The sequence below is a fragment of the Budorcas taxicolor genome, chromosome 18, assembly GCF_023091745.1.
Source record: "Budorcas taxicolor isolate Tak-1 chromosome 18, Takin1.1, whole genome shotgun sequence".
NCBI lineage: Eukaryota > Metazoa > Chordata > Mammalia > Artiodactyla > Bovidae > Budorcas > Budorcas taxicolor.
The window spans coordinates 20,689,353-20,707,027 of NC_068927.1; the positions used below are offsets into that span (position 1 = coordinate 20,689,353).

At 50.6% G+C, this 17,675-nt stretch overlaps 1 protein-coding gene across 1 annotated transcript in view; it reads left to right on the forward strand.

Annotated features, from left to right (window-relative positions):
* Nucleotides 1–17,675, forward strand: part of NKD1 (NKD inhibitor of WNT signaling pathway 1) — a 92,262-nt gene that overhangs the window by 47,949 nt on the left and 26,638 nt on the right. The window contains exon 4 of the mRNA XM_052656577.1: nucleotides 15,254–15,320. Within this exon, the coding sequence (XP_052512537.1) occupies nucleotides 15,254–15,320 (67 nt within the window). The remainder of the gene's footprint in view (nucleotides 1–15,253; nucleotides 15,321–17,675) is intronic.

Here is a 17,675-nt window from a genome sequence, read left to right on the forward strand (position 1 = left end):
TTTTCATCTGTAAAAGGGGATGATAGCTGACCTTGGTGACCTCCCAGGGTTGTTGGGTTAGTCAGAAGACCCAAGGACTGTGATGGAACAAAGTGTAGCTGTGATGGATGGAGTCACTGTCGGGGATGCTGTCTTGCCCCCAGGCTTCAGAACATCCCACACCTTGGATGCTAACCACACAGCATCTCCCAGACCTCCACGGGCTTCCCAGAGGACCACTCTGGGGGGACGTAAACGTAGGTGGTTGACCAGACCAGATAGGGGCTGCCTTCCTGATCCCCAAAACCTATTTTTTGTCTCTCCCTCCCTTCTTTCTTCCCTTCCTTTCTTCCTTGCCTGTGAATGGAAACTGCAGAATTTGGTGTGCAGCGGGTTCGGGGAAGGGAAGGGGGGCAGCTGCCACCCTCCCCCACTCCCAATGACAGCCCAGTTTCACATGCTCAGCTGGCCTTGTGCCATTTCTGGAATCAAAACCTTGTCTGCATTACATGAACCACAAAGAGGGGTCTCGCCAGCCCCTGACTTCCTCTGTGTGCATGGCCAAAGGCAGTGAGAAGCGGTGGGTTTCCAGCAGTGGTCTTTTCATGGTCTGTGAGCTCAGCATAGCTGGGGGAGGGAGCAGCGGGGGCTGAGGTGCTGAGAAGCCCAGGGCTTCCACGAGGACTGGAAAAGCCCCCATGTCACTGCTGCTGCTGCTAAGTCACTTCAGTTGTGTCCAACTCTGTGCAACCCCACAGACGGCAGCCCACCGGGCTCCCCCGTCCCTGGGGATTCTCCAGGCAAGAACACTGGAGTGGGTTGCCATTTCCTTCTCCAATGCATGAAAGTGAAAGTGAAGTTGCTCAGTCATGTCTGACTCTTAGCGACCCCATGGACTGCAGCCCACCAGGCTCCTCCGTCCATGGGATTTTCCAGGCAAGAGTACTGGAGTGGGGTGCCATTGCCTTTTCCATCCCATGTCACTGGAAAGTTGTAAACCTCACTACCCACTGGCTCCAAGACCCTGTGGGCAGTCTCCCATGTGCCATTCCTTCTAGAACCAGCTCAGGTGCCCGCTTTTGTTTCCTCCCAAATGCCTGGCTGCTACTTCTGACTGTAGAAATCCTCCTGCACATTCATGGCAAACAACTGCAGACCTTGAATCCAGTGCCCAGCACAAACCTCTGGGAACATGCTGGTGTGGCGCTGGTCCCTCCACGTGGGCCTCTCGGACTACACGGCATGGAAACATGCAGATGATTTTAGCAGATGCAATCGGATTCCCTCTGATCTTTGGCAACTGCTTTTCTCTTTGACGAAAATGCAGGGTATGTCTTTCTGAGTCAGTAATTGTAGAGCCGTGTTTAGTCGTCAACATGTGTTCATAGTCTGCCTCCTCTGTCAGGCACTGCTATGTGTACAGAGGGTGGTAAGTGCCTCAGAGAAAAGCTAGGCGGGGAAGAGGGTGAGGGGGTAGAGGTGGTGCTGCAAGTTTAAATAGGGGTGTTTGGAAGATCTCACCCAGGTGATGAGGCGACCAAAACCTGGAGGAGTGGGAGGAGAGGATATTTGAAGAAAAATTCCCAGGCAGAGGAAACAGAAAGGACAAAGGCCCTGAGGTGGTGCCAAGAGTGTTTGAGCAATAGCAAGGGGCCTGGGGTGGCTGGGGCAGAGTGACAGAGAAATAACAGATGAAGGCAGGGAGGTGTTGTAACAGATTGGGTGGGGCTTTGTGGGGCGTTAGGAGGACCTTGGAGAATGGGGTGGGAAATGGGTGTGGAGAATAGAAAAGGGTTGTCAGTGTCCTGCTGCATTGGCCTGGAGCGTTCGGTGCGTGCAGGGGAGGGAAGACGTGGTCTCAGGGTACCTTTTGAAGGCAGAGCCAACAGGATGCACTGTGGATTGAACAGAAGGGTTGAAGACACGTGGCAGGAGGACTCCTGGGTTTCTGGCCTGAACAACAAGAAGGAGGGAGCTGCCCCAGTTGGACACAGGAAAGAAATCTGGAGCAGGGCTGGGACAGTGTGGTCTGAGACACCAGCCCAGGGGCTTGATGGAACCTTTGGATAAACAGGGAGCTGTGTCATTCTTCTTCATGGAACAAAGTTTAATTTCTTTTTTAGTGTAAAAACACTACATGTTCTTGATTTAAAAAAGAGAAAGAAGAGAGACAACAGAGAACCCAGGCAGTCTACAGACCTGGACAATGGGAAGGACAGCACCTCAACTCCCCAAGAATAGCTATTGCATGTCCTTCCAGAAGTATTCCAGAGAATGTGACTCTACTTTATAAACAAAACGGATCGGCTGTCCCGCACCTGCCTGCCCACCTAACGGCACTCACTCCCAGACAGTATCTTTAACTCTTCTGTTCTTTCACGGCCACCTCATATGTGACTCTCGGCGCACTCCTGAGTCACAGGCCCATTTTACAGATGTGGACACTGAGGTACAGATCAGGTGACACAGCATTAGCTATGATCCTGAATGAACTGCGTCCTCTGGGAGCCCAGAGGGGCAACCCTTGATTCTGTTCCAGTTTGGTGGTGGTGGAGGTGTGGGTGTTGGGAGTCAGCAGTCACACTAGAGCGGAGCAGGGGTAAGACTTCATCCAGCCGTCAAGGGGGGAGGGCTCTCCCAGTGGAGAAAAGAGCACAGGTGGGATTTGGAGACTCCGAGGCAGGCAGTCCAGCTGGGGGAAGGGTATCAAAGCTGGGTTATGGGGTTAGGGGCAGTGGGGAGGGGGATCAGGAGAGAGGAAGGCAGGCCTAATGTCAACTAGCATCAGAGGGGCAGGAAGATGACTCCTGCAAGAGCTTCAAGGCCAGATGTAGTAGGCTCTGTGTGTGTGTGTGTGTGTGTGTGTGTGTGTGTGTGTGTGTGTGTGTGTGTGTAGTAGAAGGGTCCTAGAGTCTGGCCCAAACCACTGTTGTCTGGTTCTCTCATGAAACTGATGAGGAGTCTTTGGATATTCAAAATAAGAGAAGCGTACTCCATCTGTTTATTTACATTAGCCAGAAGCCAGAAGCCTAAATCTCTTACTCTCAAGGGTGAGAGAAACACCACTCTTCCCCAGGTCCCCTGGCCACTCAGGGCCCCTGACTGAGCTGGTCCTGGCCCTGGGCAGGGATGCACATCCTTTCCACACAAAGAGGTGGCCTGTGGTCTGTGGGGGCCCCGTTCTCTGGTCCACAGACGCCCGTGCGTCTGTCACAAGCAACCTGGATCACTGCCACCCTGCTCGGCTGGGCACACGCGCTGGACCCTGGCAGCCAACCTGGGGCCTGTCCCAAGGCCAGGAACTGCTGGCAGCGGCAGCCCCAGCTGTTCAGTGATCAGACGTGCACCCCAGCCCCTTTGGCCTCTCCTGTTATCAGCACCTGGCTGAGGGGCGTGGCAGGCCAGCAGTATGGCACGTCGGTGGCATGGCTGGTCCACAGCGTGGCAGGCCAGGGGTGTGGCACACGGATCATGTGGCAGGGTCAGCTGGCGGTGGCATGACTGGCCAGTGACCAGGCAAGAGGCAGAGACGCTAAGAGGTGCTGAGTGCAGGCAGCCTGCCGGGCCTGCCGCTTAAGGCCTCGTGGGGTAGGCTGAGGCCTCGCTAGGTCCGGCTTTGATCAGCTGTATGATGTCCCGAAAACAGCGGGGCTGGAAGAGAGGCTGGGAGGGCAGAGAATGAAAGAGGAGGCCCAGAGAGACAGAGAAGGCACAGCTGTGTTGATGACATGCCGACTGCCTGGTGTGTGCTGCACGCTTCCACCTGCCCTCCTAGTGCCTCTCTGCAGCTGCCCCACCCGATGGGCACCGTTATTTCCATGTTCTGATGAGGAAACTGAGGCACAGACAAGTGAAGTCACCTCAGTCGTGTCTGACTCTGTGCAACCCTATGGACTGTAGCCGGCCAGGCTCCTCTGTCCGTGGGATTCTCTAGGCAAGAATACTGGAGTGGGTTGCCATGCCCTTCTCCAGGGGATCTTCCCAACCCACAGATCGAACTCATGTATCTAACTCACGTCTCTTATGTCTCCTACATTGGCAGCCAGGTTCTTTACCACTAGCGCCACCTGGGAAGCCTCAAAAGCAGAGGAGCCAGGGTCAAAATCAGACGGTCACTTCCCCTCTCTAAGCCTCAGTTTCCTGGTGGCTGAAATGGGGTGACAACAGCGCCCAACCCACGGGGCTGTTTGGAGCATTTAGCCGTGCATCGAATGTGCTGAGCAGAACTCTGGCATAGGCCAGCCCTTACCAAAGAGATGCTGGTTACGATGATCACTGAGTCCTTTATAGTCATGACCTCAGTTACTCCCACGCCCCAACAAGCCCATCAGATCCTGGTTTCCACTGTAGAAACTTCTTTGAACACTGACTTGTAGGAAAATTCCAGTCATGCAGCAGTGAGCGCCGCACCCCACCCGGCCCTAGACCATCTGCCTTGCGTCGGGTCATCTCCTCAGAAGAGCCTGAAATCCCAGAGGCTGGAGGTTAGGGCGCATTCTGGGTCATGCTAAGTTTTGCCATTTTCTGTTGGCATCAGCCATGTTCTCCATGTCCAGAGTCACATTCCAAAAGCGTGAGCCCTAGAGGGAGGGCCTGTGGTTACAGGAAAAGGAGGATCCGTAGGCCACGAGAATCTTCTTTTTTTTTTAAATTTAAATTTATTTATTTTAATTGGAGGCTAATTGCTTTACAATATTGTATTGGTTTTTCCATACATTGACTTGAATCTGCCACGGATATACATGTGTTCCCCATCCTGAACCCCCCTCCCACCTCCCTCCCCGTACCATCCCTCTGGGTCATCCCAGTGCACCAGCCCCAAGCATCCTGTATCCTGCATCCAGCCTGGACTGGCGACTCATTTCTTATATGATATTATACATGTTCCAATGCTATTCTCCCAAATCATCCCACCCTCTCCCTCTCCCACAGAGTCCAAAAGACTGTTCTATACATCTGTGTCTCTTTTGCTGTCTTGCATACAGGATTATTGTTACCATCTTTCTAAATTCCATATATATGTGTTAAAGTGAAAGTGAAAGTGAAGTCGCTCAGTCATGTCCGACTCTTTGCGACCCCGTGGACTGTAGCCCGCCAGGCTCCTCTGTCCACTGGGATTCTCCAGGCAAGAATACTGGAGTGGGTTGCCATTTCCTTCTCCAGGGGATCTTCCCAACCCAGGGATCGAATCCAGGTCTCCTGCATTGCAGGTGGATGCTTTATCCTCTGAGCCACCAGGAAAGCCCAATATGCATTAGTATACTGTATTGGTGTTTTTCTTTCTGGCTTACTTCACTGTATAATAGGCTCCAGTTTCATCACCTCATTAGAACAGATTCGAATGTATTCTTTTTAATGGCTGAGTAATACTCCATGTGTATATGTACCACAGATTTCTTATCCATTCATCTGCTGGTGGACATCTAGATTGCTTCCATGTCCTGGCTATTATAAACAGTGCTGCAATGAACATTGGGGTACACGTGTCTCTTTCAATTCTGGTTTCCTCGGTGTGTATGCCCAGCAGTGGGATTGCTGGGTCATAAGGCAGTTCTATTTCCAGTTTTTAAAGGAATCTCCACACTGTTCTCCATAGTGGCTGAACTAGTTTGCATTCCCACCAACAGTGTAAGAGGGTTCCCTTTTCTCCACACCCTCTCCAGCATTTATTGCTTGTAGACTTTTGGATAGCAGCCATTCTGACTGGTGTGAAATGGTACCTCATTGTGGTCTTGATTTGCATTTCTCTGATAATGAGTGATGTTGAGCATCTTTTCATGTGTTTGTTAGCCACCTCTATGTCTTTGGAGAAATGTCTGTTTAGTTCTTTGGCCCATTTTTTGATCGGGTCGTTTATTTTTCTGGAATTGAGCTGTAGGAGTTGCTTGTATATTTTTGAGAATAGTTCTTTGTCAGTTGCTTCATTTGCTATTATTTTCTCCCATTCAGAAGGCTATCTTTTCACCTTGCTTATAGTTTCCTTTGTTGTGCAGAAGCTTTAAATTTTAATTAGGTCCCATTTGTTTATTTTTGCTTTTATTTCCAATATTCTGGGAGGTGGGTCATAGAGGATCCTGCTGTCATTTATGTTGGAGAGTGTTTTGCCTATGTTCTCCTCTAGGAGTTTTATAGTTTCTGGTCTTATGTTTAGATCTTTAATCCATTTTGAGTTTATTTTTGTGTATGGTGTTAGAAAGTGTTCTAGTTTTATTCTTTTACAAGTGGTTGACCAGTTTTCCCAGCACCACTTGTTAAAGAGATTGTCTTTTCTCCATTGTATAGTCTTGCCTCCTTTGTCAAAGATAAGGAACACAGTTTTGGAAGTTTTGGCCACAGCAATCAGAGCAGAAAAAGAAATAAAAGTAATCCAAATTGGAAAAGAAGAAGTAAAACTTTCACTGTTTGCAGATGACATGATCCTCTACATAGAAAACCCTAAAGACTCCACCAGAAAATTACTAGAGCTAATCAGTGAATATAGTAAAGTTGCAGGATATAAAATCAACACACAGAAATCCCTTGCATTCCTATACACTAATAATGAGAAAACAGAAAGAGAAATTAAGGAAACAATTCCATTCACCATTGCAATGAAAAGAATAAAATACTTAGGAATATATCTACCTAAAGAAACTAAAGACCTATATATAGAAAACTATAAAATACTGGTGAAAGAAATCAAAGAGGACACTAATAGATGGAGAAATATACCATGTTCATGGATTGGAAGAATCAATATAGTGAAAATGAGTATACTACCCAAAGCGATCTATAGATTCAATGCAATCCCTATCAAGCTAACAAAGTATTTTTCACAGAGCTAGAACAAATAGTTTCACAATTTGTATGGAAATACAAAAAACCTCGAATAGCCAAAGCAACCTTGAGAAAGAAGAATGGAACTGGAAGAATCAACCTGCCTGACTTCAGGCTCTACTACAAAGCCACAGTCACCAAGACAGTATGGTACTGGCACAAAGACAGAAATATATATCACTGGAACAAAATAGAAAGCCCAGAGATAAATCCATGCACCTATGGACATCTTATCTTTGACAAAGGAGAACCTTCTTCCATCTGACCTCACCAGGTACTCACCTTGCTCCCTGCCTCCCCGCATCCTCCCCCAACTCCTTCCCTCCTGTCAGAACCAGCCTGATGGCTCAGGGTGGAGGCGGCGGGCAGAGACTTCAACTTTTGGCTCCTTAAACCTTGTCCTTTCCAGGGCGTGTTCCACATTCTACTGGGGGGATGGGATTTGAGGTCAGTGGTGGACATCTTGTATTTTAACAGTTTCATCTTGGTTTCATACGCATCATATTTTTTTTAAACCTCAGCTTCAACGAGGACATCACACCCATGATTTTATTGATCTTCCTTATGGTAAGACTTTCAGGATTTTTTAAATAAATCTTTATTGGAATAGAGTTGCTTTAGGGTATTATCTTAATTTCTACTGTACAGCAGAGTGAATCAGCTTTGCATATACACATATCCCCTCTTTTTTGGATTTCCTTCCCATCTAAGTCACCACAAAACACTGAGTAGAGGTCCCCGTGCTATACAGTTGTTTAGTTGCTAAGTCATGTCCGAGTCTCTTGCGACCCCATGAACTGTAGCCTATCAGGTTCCTTTGTCCATGGGATTTGCCAGGCAATAATACTGCAGTGGGTTTCCATTTCCTTCTCTAGGTTTTCTTTTTTTTTTCCAAGAGGACAGAGAGAGCCAATTTAAAGAAAAGTACTAAGTACTCACAGTGGCTCAGGTGGGACCCAGTTCCTGGGGAGGTTGGGACAATGGCTTAAGGGTACCCATGGCTTGCCGGGTTGACAGCCCAGGATGTGGGCTTTGCTTCTTGCTGTCTGTGGCCGGCTGTGTTTCCAGGATGGGACAAATCCGTCTTTGGGGGTGATTTGTACCCTGTAGGGTCTAGGACCTGGGGCTCAGAGGAGGGGGAATGTGGTAGTCCAAGAGTCAGGCCCCAAGGGTCAGAAGTCCTCCCCTTCCTTCCCCTGCCTACCATCCACCTTCCTGAGAAGCAGTCCTTCAAGTCTAGGAAGCAAGCTCAGGCTGGAGTCCCTGAGACATGGGCCCAGGGATTACATCTCAAGCAGGTTAAAAACAGGGAGAAATCTGAGGAATTTTAATGACTGCCACACATCCCTGGAGTGCTGGTCCTCATAGACCAAACACGCAGGCTGGCACTGCAGGCTGCAGCCCTCGGGGCCCACCTTCCCATCCCCCACCCAGCTTGCTGGGCTCCCGCAGTGGGGTAGAACTTGGGGATACTCTTGGAGGTATTGCAGTGAAGCCAGCTGTGGCGGCTTCCTCCCTTTGGCCTCCAAGCTTGGCTGGGAATCCTGGGCTTGGTGCTGAGGTCTTTGGAGGTCAGAGTTTTCAGTTGTAAGAACTGGTGTGAACAAGGAGGGCAGTTTAGTGGCTTCTGTGGCAATATAGCTATTTGGTCCCCAGGAAAGGCTGATGAGAGTGAGTCTGACTCAGAATTCATCCAGCAGATATTTGAGTATCTGCTGTGCAGTAAGCCCTGTCCTAGAGCAAAATGGACTCAGATCCCTGCCCTCAGGAGGCCTCCTTGTTAGAGATGGCTGGACCTGAGGCCGTGGACGAGCACCCTCTCCCGCATGGGTCTCTCTCTGTTCCTGTGGCCGGGGGTGGGGGTGGGGCATTCTCTCCCGGGTGGACCTTCTCCAGCAGCTGGAGAGGAGAGGAGGCACAGCCTCGACACCAGAGAAGATGTCTTTTCCACCAGCTCCTGTGTGCAGGATCCCAGGGGACAACTCCACTTGGCTTCGCTGCAGCCAGAGGACACGTGCAGGGCAGGTGGACCTAGAGCTCCCCCAGGTCACCTGTGGCCCCTCGAGGCTGCAGTGTCCTCAGGGGAGTGGCCGAGGGCTCTGCCTCCATTCGCTCCTTTGAGGGGAGGTGCCATTTCTCTTGGGAAGCTGCCCCTTGAGGTCTGCTGGACTCTGCTGGAATCTGGTCTGGAAAGAGTGTGTCTGTTTCCCTCTCATCTCTGGGGAGGAGGGGGTCCCCAGTCCCTGACACTGGAGTCCAGGCCCCCAGAAGTCCCCTCTAGTGCTGCTGCTGGCACCTCTACCTGTTCCCCAGCCCGTGTGCATAGCGCACACTTGGGGGGCCAGAGAACTCTCTCAGAGGGCAGAAATAACAAAGGTTAGAGATGCATGTTGGAATTGGGGACATTGCAACTCAGAAAGTGGATGGCCCTCTCTCTCTTGATTCCTGAGTGAAGCCCAAGAGAAAGGGTCTCCCTGCTGCTGGGTGGGGGGCTGGAGCCCCAGAAAGCCTGTGCTTGAGGCCCCATGTGCATCATGGTGGCCTTCTGCCCCATTTTGCAGACAAGGAGCCCAGGGCCACAGAGCCCTAGCCCTTCCCTGTCACTTTCTCTTCTTAAGTGACCTTGAACCAGCCACTTAGTCTCCTGGCTGAGCCTCAGGCCCCTCTCTTGTCAAGCAGATTCTTGTGTGTGATTTTGCTAAAACAGCGTTTTAATGACCCAAGTGGCACAGGAGGATGCTTGCCTTAAAAACTGGAACCATTCTGATGAAGTTTGTGACTTCTGTTTCCCTGCATCTGGTCTCCCTCCCCTCCTTGGGAGTAACGGTGGGTATTGTGTTCCTGTTGGCAACCTCATGGTACATGTGTATGTTTGGCGTTTTCTTGAGTATACAAGTAGAATCATACCCTGCGTGTCTTGCATGTGGCATGGGTTCTGTGTGTCAGTGTGTGCAGATCTACCTGGCTCTTTTGAGCCTCTGTGTGGTTTTCCACACGTAGATCTAGTACACTTTCCTTTGCTGGGCGTCCAGAGTGTTTCTGACTGTGGGCTAATAGAAACAGCCTTGCCCTCAACCTCACTGAATTTGAACATGTCTTCCTGGTGCACACGCACGAGTGTTGCACACCAGGATGGACACTGAGGCATTGAATCGCTGGGTGTAAGGGTTTTGCAAGGATAAAATGTGAGAGTGTTCCAAGCACATGGCAGGAATAGGGTGCAGAAGGAGAAGTTCACGCTTGTGTTCCCTTCCCCCATTTGTATCAGACACTGTCCTAAGTATCTGGTCTGCATTTTCTTACTAACTCCTCTTTGACAATGAAATCCCCATTTTATAGAGGAGCAAAAAGGGGCCCAGAGGGGTTAAGTAAGGCATCTGCTATCACTCAACTCCCAAGGGGTGGGTGGGTGCCTGACTCTCATGTCCAGCTGGGTTCTGGGAGTGAAGCATCCCTGCCCTGCACAGCCAGAGCTTACTCTCCGAGGGGCCTGCCTGCCTCAGCACTGGCTCCCCAGAAACGCCCCGAGTGCAGGAACGCTGCCTCTGTGGAGTGTGCTGGGTAGAGGGAGCTCGCCAGGAATTTCCTGGAACAGCTCCAGGGCAGGCTGCTTGGATCTCAGGGCTACAGGGTGGCTGGGTCCTGCCTCCCGCCCTTCTCTTCCCCTGGCTTGCCCCAGCCCCGTGCATTCTTGGAATCTGTAAGTTGTGCCGTGTTCTGTGGGCACCAGGAGTTGCCTTTGAAACCCTGTGGCACCAACATCTGTTAGCTCTTAGAGAATAGAAAGATTGACAAAGAACTGCTGGGGCAGGCGGTGGGGAAAGATATTAAGCTCAGGAGTATGAAGTCTCAAAGACAAAGAGGAAAAAACCCTAACTGAACTCCAGCCCGCTCCCCAAGGCCTTGCTTTGATGTGGGTTCCCATCCCTGGAGGCCTTATAAGGCACTGTGCCTGCAATTCTGGGCTCTGGGCTGGTGCTGGCTGCACATTCAGCACCCGGAGGAGCTGGCCTCTCATCCTGGGGCCCAGTGTGGGGCAGAGGAGGGGCAGCGCTGGGACTTGGGAGGGAGGCAGGTCTGGGCCCCGTAGGCCACTCAGCCTGGCCATTGGGCAGGAGGCAGCCTGGCACCAGGTTGGGTGGGGCCGGAGGTGTGTAGATCCAGGGAGGTCTTTGATCAGAACTTGGAGCAGAGGCTGAGTCTGACTGTCCTAGAGACCAGAAGAAAGTGGGCTGTGATGGCTGAGCTGGTGGAGAGAGCAGTGAGGGAGGTCACTGCACACGACACCCCCCACTCGGGCTTCTTCCAGGGCAGTGTGGTGAGGAGTATGGGCTCTGGAGCCATGCCGCCTGCCTTTAATCCTGGCTCTGACACTTACTAGCTGTGTGACCTTGGGCAAGTCCCTAAACCTCTCTGTGTCTCAGTTTTCTCGTCTGTAAAGTGGGGATGATAATGGTATTACCTCAAAGGACTGCCATAGGGGTTAAACGCAAAGCACCAGAAATATGCACCAGACAGGAGAAGAGTGTGTTTCTCTGTGTCTTGTTTCTTTGTCTGTGGGGGCACCTCGGGTCTGCTGAGCCATTCAGCTTTCCCAGCAATGTTCTGGTAGCCATTTGACAGTAAGAATGCAAGTAATAAACGGTAACCACTGTATGTCAAGCCCCAGTCATGCCATCAGATGTAATGCTAAGTACTTTCCGTGCAATGGCTCACACCTGCCCTGAGACAGAATGATTGCTCTCATCCCTATGCAGAGATGGGAAGACTGAGGAACACTGGAGATAAACCTCCTTCACCCACGTAGAGCAGGGATTTGAACCAAGGTCTGAGCAGCACCAGTTCTGTGCCCTGCATCCTCTGTGCTGGGGCTCCCCTGGGACTCATGGCTAGGAGCCCTGCATGCAGGGTTTGGGGCCAGGCCCTTAGGACCATCCTGCAGGAAGGCTCCTGGCCGAGACTTGGCCCTGTCCTAAGCCTAGTGAGGAGGAGCCGTGGGGCCTTCGAGTCCTGCAGGACAGAGGGGAGTGTTTGGTCTCTGACACACTGGAGCTGCTGGCTGGGCTGATTTTCTGCACTTCTTTAAGCATGATTCTTGGTCCCCAGCAAGTGCCAGGACTCTTGGCCACCTCCAGCCCTGTGCCCATGGGAGCCCCAATTCCACTGTACAAGGTTGGGCCAGGCACCTGAAGGAGCTGGCTCAAGTCTTGGCTCTGCTGATGATCCACCACAGGGTCTCTTCGCCTCTTAGAGGCTCCTTCTCATTTAAACCCACAGAACTGTTGGGAACCCCATTCTCTGGAGGTTCTGGTGAATATCCCGATTGATCAGTACCTCATATATATCATGAGGGCTTGGGGATGTGAGTGACTGTCATTGGCATTGTTTTCCTATCTCATTCCTTGAGGGTAGAGACACTTTGTAGGAAAACAGTAACAATTATACCTTTCACTTTAAAATTTGCACATCATTTTTATGAGCATTTGTTCCTCAAGAGATGGAAAGAGCAAGGCTGTTATGATGATAAAGGGAGATAATATAAAGTGCCTGGCACATAGGAAATGCACAGTAAGTGTCAGCTGACTTTTTAATGGTTTATCACTGTGCCCGTTTTACAGGTAAGTAGTTTGAGATTTCCCAGAAGGCAGCTGCTGGCCCCACATCCAGGGCCAGGGAGGCCACGGAGGCAGGATGTGATCCTGTGTCTGACTCAACATTTTATGTGGCCTCTGGCCTGGTGATTCAAAGCTTGAGGACCACAGACACCACACTCCCCAGGCCCTAGGGCTGTCTGGGTCAGTGGAGGAAATGAATGTTTGCCATAGTTGAGCAGCTGCACGGCCCTGGGTGTCAGCAGACCACAGTGCTGAGGAGCTGTCGATGTGTTACACAGAGCAGAGTGAGGTTTAGTGGGAAGAGACCAACCCCAGAACTTGCCAGAATTCTGCTTTCATATGCAAAGAGGTATCTTTAATATGTCAAGAGAGCCAGGCCCGCTCAGCAGACAGTTCTTCTCAGGGAGCATTGAAGCCGTCATCCAAGTGATGACTGTGAGTGCGAGGCATCGTTATGGGGCTTCTTCCAGAAGGCTGCTTTGTTGCTAGTGATGTTTGGAGTCGTTAAACTCCTCCGAGTATGCCAGTAAAAAGATGCCAGTGCCCAGAAGTTTCCATCTCACGGGTCCTGTCCACCTTGCCAGGAGCGGTCAGGGTGGCTCAGAGGTCAGCGCCGGCTCCCAGCCTCCACTGGGCCTCCGCACACGCAGGTCTGCGCTTCCCTTGAAGACGGTCACCCCACTCCTGTGAGGAAGCACTGCCTGCCAGCCTTTCTGGAGAAGCGGCATCCATCTCTCTCTGGCATGAAAGATCGGCTTTAATTGGCTGCAGAGGCGTCCCAGCCATCTAATGATGCCAGCCGAGTGCAGCCCTTTCCTGTCACCATCTCCCAGTTCCCCTGTCAGCTCCAGCTCTGTTAACACAAACAGCCAGTTTACAAGCCCAGGAAGTGTTCAGTGATTATAATAATTGGCGGAGGAGGAGAGAGAGAAGACATCCTGACTTGAAGAATAATGCAGCCTGGTTTTGAAGTCCATGGGACACCAGCAGTCTGAATGACCACATTTGAACGACGTCTAAGAAAGGGTGTGTGATGCCCTAGAATGATTTGAAAGAAGAAAGAGAACAGAGAACACCACCTCTAATCCATAAAACGTTAGCTGTCCATCTTTAAAAAAACACACACACGAGACTTATCTCCAGCTGTGTCCAATTGATAAGATCAGCTATACAAAGCATTGTTTTTCTTTTGTTAATAGAGGCGAGCTCTTGGTTTTTCTCTTAAGCATCTCCAGTGCAGGATTTTTTTTTTCCTTCTAATTTTTGAAGAGTGTGTTTTTTCTTTTTCTTTATACTTTTTTTTTTTTTTTCAAAAGGAGAAGTTGGCAAGAGCTGCCAAGTTGAGGCTTTTTTGTTGCACCTCTTTCTGTGGTTCATGAAGCACTGCCATGGCATCACTGTGGGCATTAAGAGAGAGAAAGCAGTGTGATCCTTTCCCCCACACCCAAACCTCATCTCTCCCCCAAAAGAGGAACATTTCCCAACGTGGGTTCCTTGGAACATAAATCCCATGTGATGCTTTTGAAAAAAGCGTCCTGGTCTAAATAGGTTTGAGGGGTGCAGCATAAGCTACTACTTAGGTATCTGCAATCTGTTACCATAGTAAGTCTTGCAGTAAAGGGTCTTGTTTGCATGCATGCATGCTAAGTTGCTTCATTTGTGTCTGACTCTGCAACCCCATGGACTGTGGCCCACCAGTCTCCTCTGTCCATGGGATTCTCCAGGCAAAAATACTGGAGTGGGTTTCCACGCCCTTCTCCAGGGGATCTCCCCAGCCCAGGGATTGAACCTGTGTCTCTTACGTCACCTGCATTGGTAGGTGGGTTCTTTACCACTGGAGCCACCTGGGAAGCCCAAAGGGTCTTGTTTAACTTTGTTTAAAACAATCTCTTCTGATCTCATTACTCCTCTTGGCAGAATACCAATAAATACAGAAGCTGTTTGACAAGCACTAGTCTGGGCTCCTCTGTATCTAGAGTCATCCTACTGGAGCGGGGTCAGATAGATGGGATCTTTATTGAGATCCCAGAAATTTCCCAGCCTGTGGACCTAACTAACTTCCCTTGCCAACCTGACAATGCGTGGGTGGCAGCCTGACCAGGCTGATTGGGAGCAGCTCTGCTACATAGCATGAGTTACTGGACATTTTAAATTCATGCCTACAGACCAAGGCAAGGCATGTGCAAGAATCAGGCCAGCTGCTGGAAGGGGGAGATGTGGGAAGCATGACTGAAGGTCAGCTAAAGGCAGAGGCTACAGGTTCCTAGATGTTGTGCTGAAGATGTTGTGCTGGGTTTATGTTAAGGGATTATGTCAAGTTTGGGTATATGTTAACAGCTGGGTTTATGCTAAGGGAGTGCTCCCTTCAGCAAACCAGGTCCTCTTTATAAACTCATCAAGACACCTGCCTGGGACCCTCTCATAGAGGAAGGATCCAAACTGAGGTCTCCTCTAGGGACCCAGAGGGGTGGCTCTGGTCCTGAGTCTATCGGGTTGGCCCAGAGGGGTAGAGGAGGGACATTTTCTGAGCTTGTCTTTGTCATTTTCCTGGGTGGAGGGTGGATCTCCCGTTCCAAGTGGGAAGTGTGAGCCTGTGTAATGTTTCGTGGCAGGCTACAGGCTGAGAAAAACTTACTTTCTAAAAAGCAGCGCAGTAATGAACTTTACAAGTGTCCTAGGCTCTCCCTACTTGACCTAAATTTCCATCAGAAGAATGAGAACAGGGTCCCTGCTTCTTTGTGACCAACCACACACACCTTCACAATGCCACCTTGACCGTAAGGATGCCAGGTTCCTACCTGACTCCAATACTTCTTTAATATTTCTGCTTTGTCTTCCTCTAGGAGCTTGTGGGTGAAGTTTTCAGAGAAACGCTCAGCGAGGAGGAAGAGGAAGACTTTCGGCTAGAAGGTACCAGAACCTATTACTTCCTTCCCAAGGGCAGTGAGGTGGGGAAGGGCCATCTGGTCTACCTTACGCCTTGCACACCCTCCAGAAAGTCTGCAGACCAGGAGGAGGAGGACAGAGCTCTCTGTGGGGGTGCACTGGGGGTGGATGGGGTGAGGAGCAAGAGGGAAGTGGAGCGCCTCATTGGTCCTCACTGGTAGTGGATTCAGGCCACCCAGGCTCACATTCCACTCTGTGTTAGCCATGGGGTCTTGAACAAGTTGTATGACCTCATCTTCCCCACTGCAGGGGAGTGGCCACTCATAGGCTTCTCGAGCAGGGCTGGGCATGTAGTATATACTGTATGAAGCAACCCTTGTGTTTCTCCATTCACATGACACACCTGGAGCACAGGTGTGCACACACACGAACAGAGCCCCAACCCCTCACCGCTTTCCTCTGTAGTTCCCACTCCTCTCTTTCTTCAAGGAAGCAGTGCACTGTAGAAAGAATTAGGACACTCAAGTAGAGAGTTGGGGGCCACTGGTGTACTAATTTGACTTTAGGAAGCCACGTCCCCTTTCTGAGCCTGTTTCTATACTTGTAGAATGGGAATGAGGGCCTCTTCCTACTCAATTCCCTAAGCTGGTACAATGACTGGACAGCATATGAAAGCATTTGCTGAAAAGGATAGCATTTCCCTTTTTCCACTCAGAATTAGAGGAAAGAACTGCTGAACTGGTGCAGCCTTTGGGCAATAAATGTGCTTCCCTGGAGGCTCAGACAATAGAGAATCCACCTGCAATGCAAGAGATCTGGGTTTGATCCCTGGGTGGGGAAGATCTTCTGGAGAAAAGAATGGCAACCCACTCCAGTATTCCTGCCTGGAGAATTCCATGGACAGAGGAGCCTGGCGGGTTATAGTCCATGGGGTCACAAAGAGTCAGACTTGATTGAGTGACTCTTTGTACAGTAAAGCCCTCTCTGGAACTGGGACAAGGGGCTGGCAGGGGTCTCTGAGGGGAAATATAGGTCTTAGAAGGGCTGTAGGGCCCTGAAAGGAGAGTCGACCATGCCAGGAAGTTCTGGAGGGGAGCCTTGGCAAGACCCAAGGACTGTGGCCACATCGGCCTGAGAGCTGTGAGAAATGTAGACTCCTCAGCTCCACCCAGGCTGCTGAATCTGGTCTGCTCTGTAATGGGCCCCTCAGATGACTTGTGTGCATGCTGTACTTTGAGAAGCACTATTTTGAGAGATTCTCTCTGTGGCCCAGGATTTGGAGGGTGCCTGGGACCCGAGTATCTCTCAGACTTTGCTCAAATTCAAGCAGGTCCCATATAGACAGAGAAGGAGGCACATGGACAGACTCTAGGGTGTTTCTCTTGAGCATATTTGGATCTGATGGCTACACTCAGGCTCAGTGGCCTTGATTCTCACTGTTCCCTGGGCTTCCCCAAGCCTCTGCTGTCATCCTTGGCTCCATGGAGAGATGCCAGTACCTGGTGCCTAGAGTTGATCTGGGGAGTCAGGTGAAGGCCTGCAGGATGTAGGATCTGGGGGCTAAGGTGACCCCAGACAAGGATTACATGGGCTTCAGCACTCATTCCATTTCCTATTCATTTGCTCAGTCACCTGGTAACTTAGCAAGCTCATCCTCTTATTCATTCATCCTTCCATCGATTCCATCCATCCCTTGCCATTCAAGTACCCACCTGTCCACTTATGTATCCATTCATCCACCCATCACTCACTCATCATCCACCCAGTGATCCATGACCCACCCATCCAACACTCATCCATCCATCTTTTGCTCCATCCTTCACCCACCCGTCCTTCGCCCGCCCGTCCCTCGCCCGCCCGTCCCTCGCCCACCCGTCCGTCCGTCACTGCCTGTTCATTCATCTACCTACTCTTCTGTCACCCATCCGGCCAGTCCTTATCTACCACCCAGTCGTCCATAGTCCATCCTTCGCCCATCTCGTCCTCATCTATCACTCATTCCTTAACCCATTTAACCATCTTCCAGTTGTCATTCACTCATCCCACCCTCTGTCTATATTTTCATCATTTGCTGAGACCCTGGTTACTGCCCCAAATGAGGCACTTCTCTGGCCACTGAGGCTCAGCCTGAAATCATGTAATTGGTTTCACATGAGGCATCTTTCCCTGCAGACATGAAATGCCTATGGAATCTTCCTCTTCAGAAGGGGAGGGGGCTTTGTCCAACCTCTGATCATAGTATGAGCCCTGCTGGATGCAGCAGCAGGAGCCCTTGGCCAAGGAACCCCCAGGCTTGTCTCCAAGTCCCCGCTCCCCTCCTGCTCCCACAGAGACTCGCTATGGCTTTTGGCCAGGCTCCTCCCTCTCTAACACGATGCA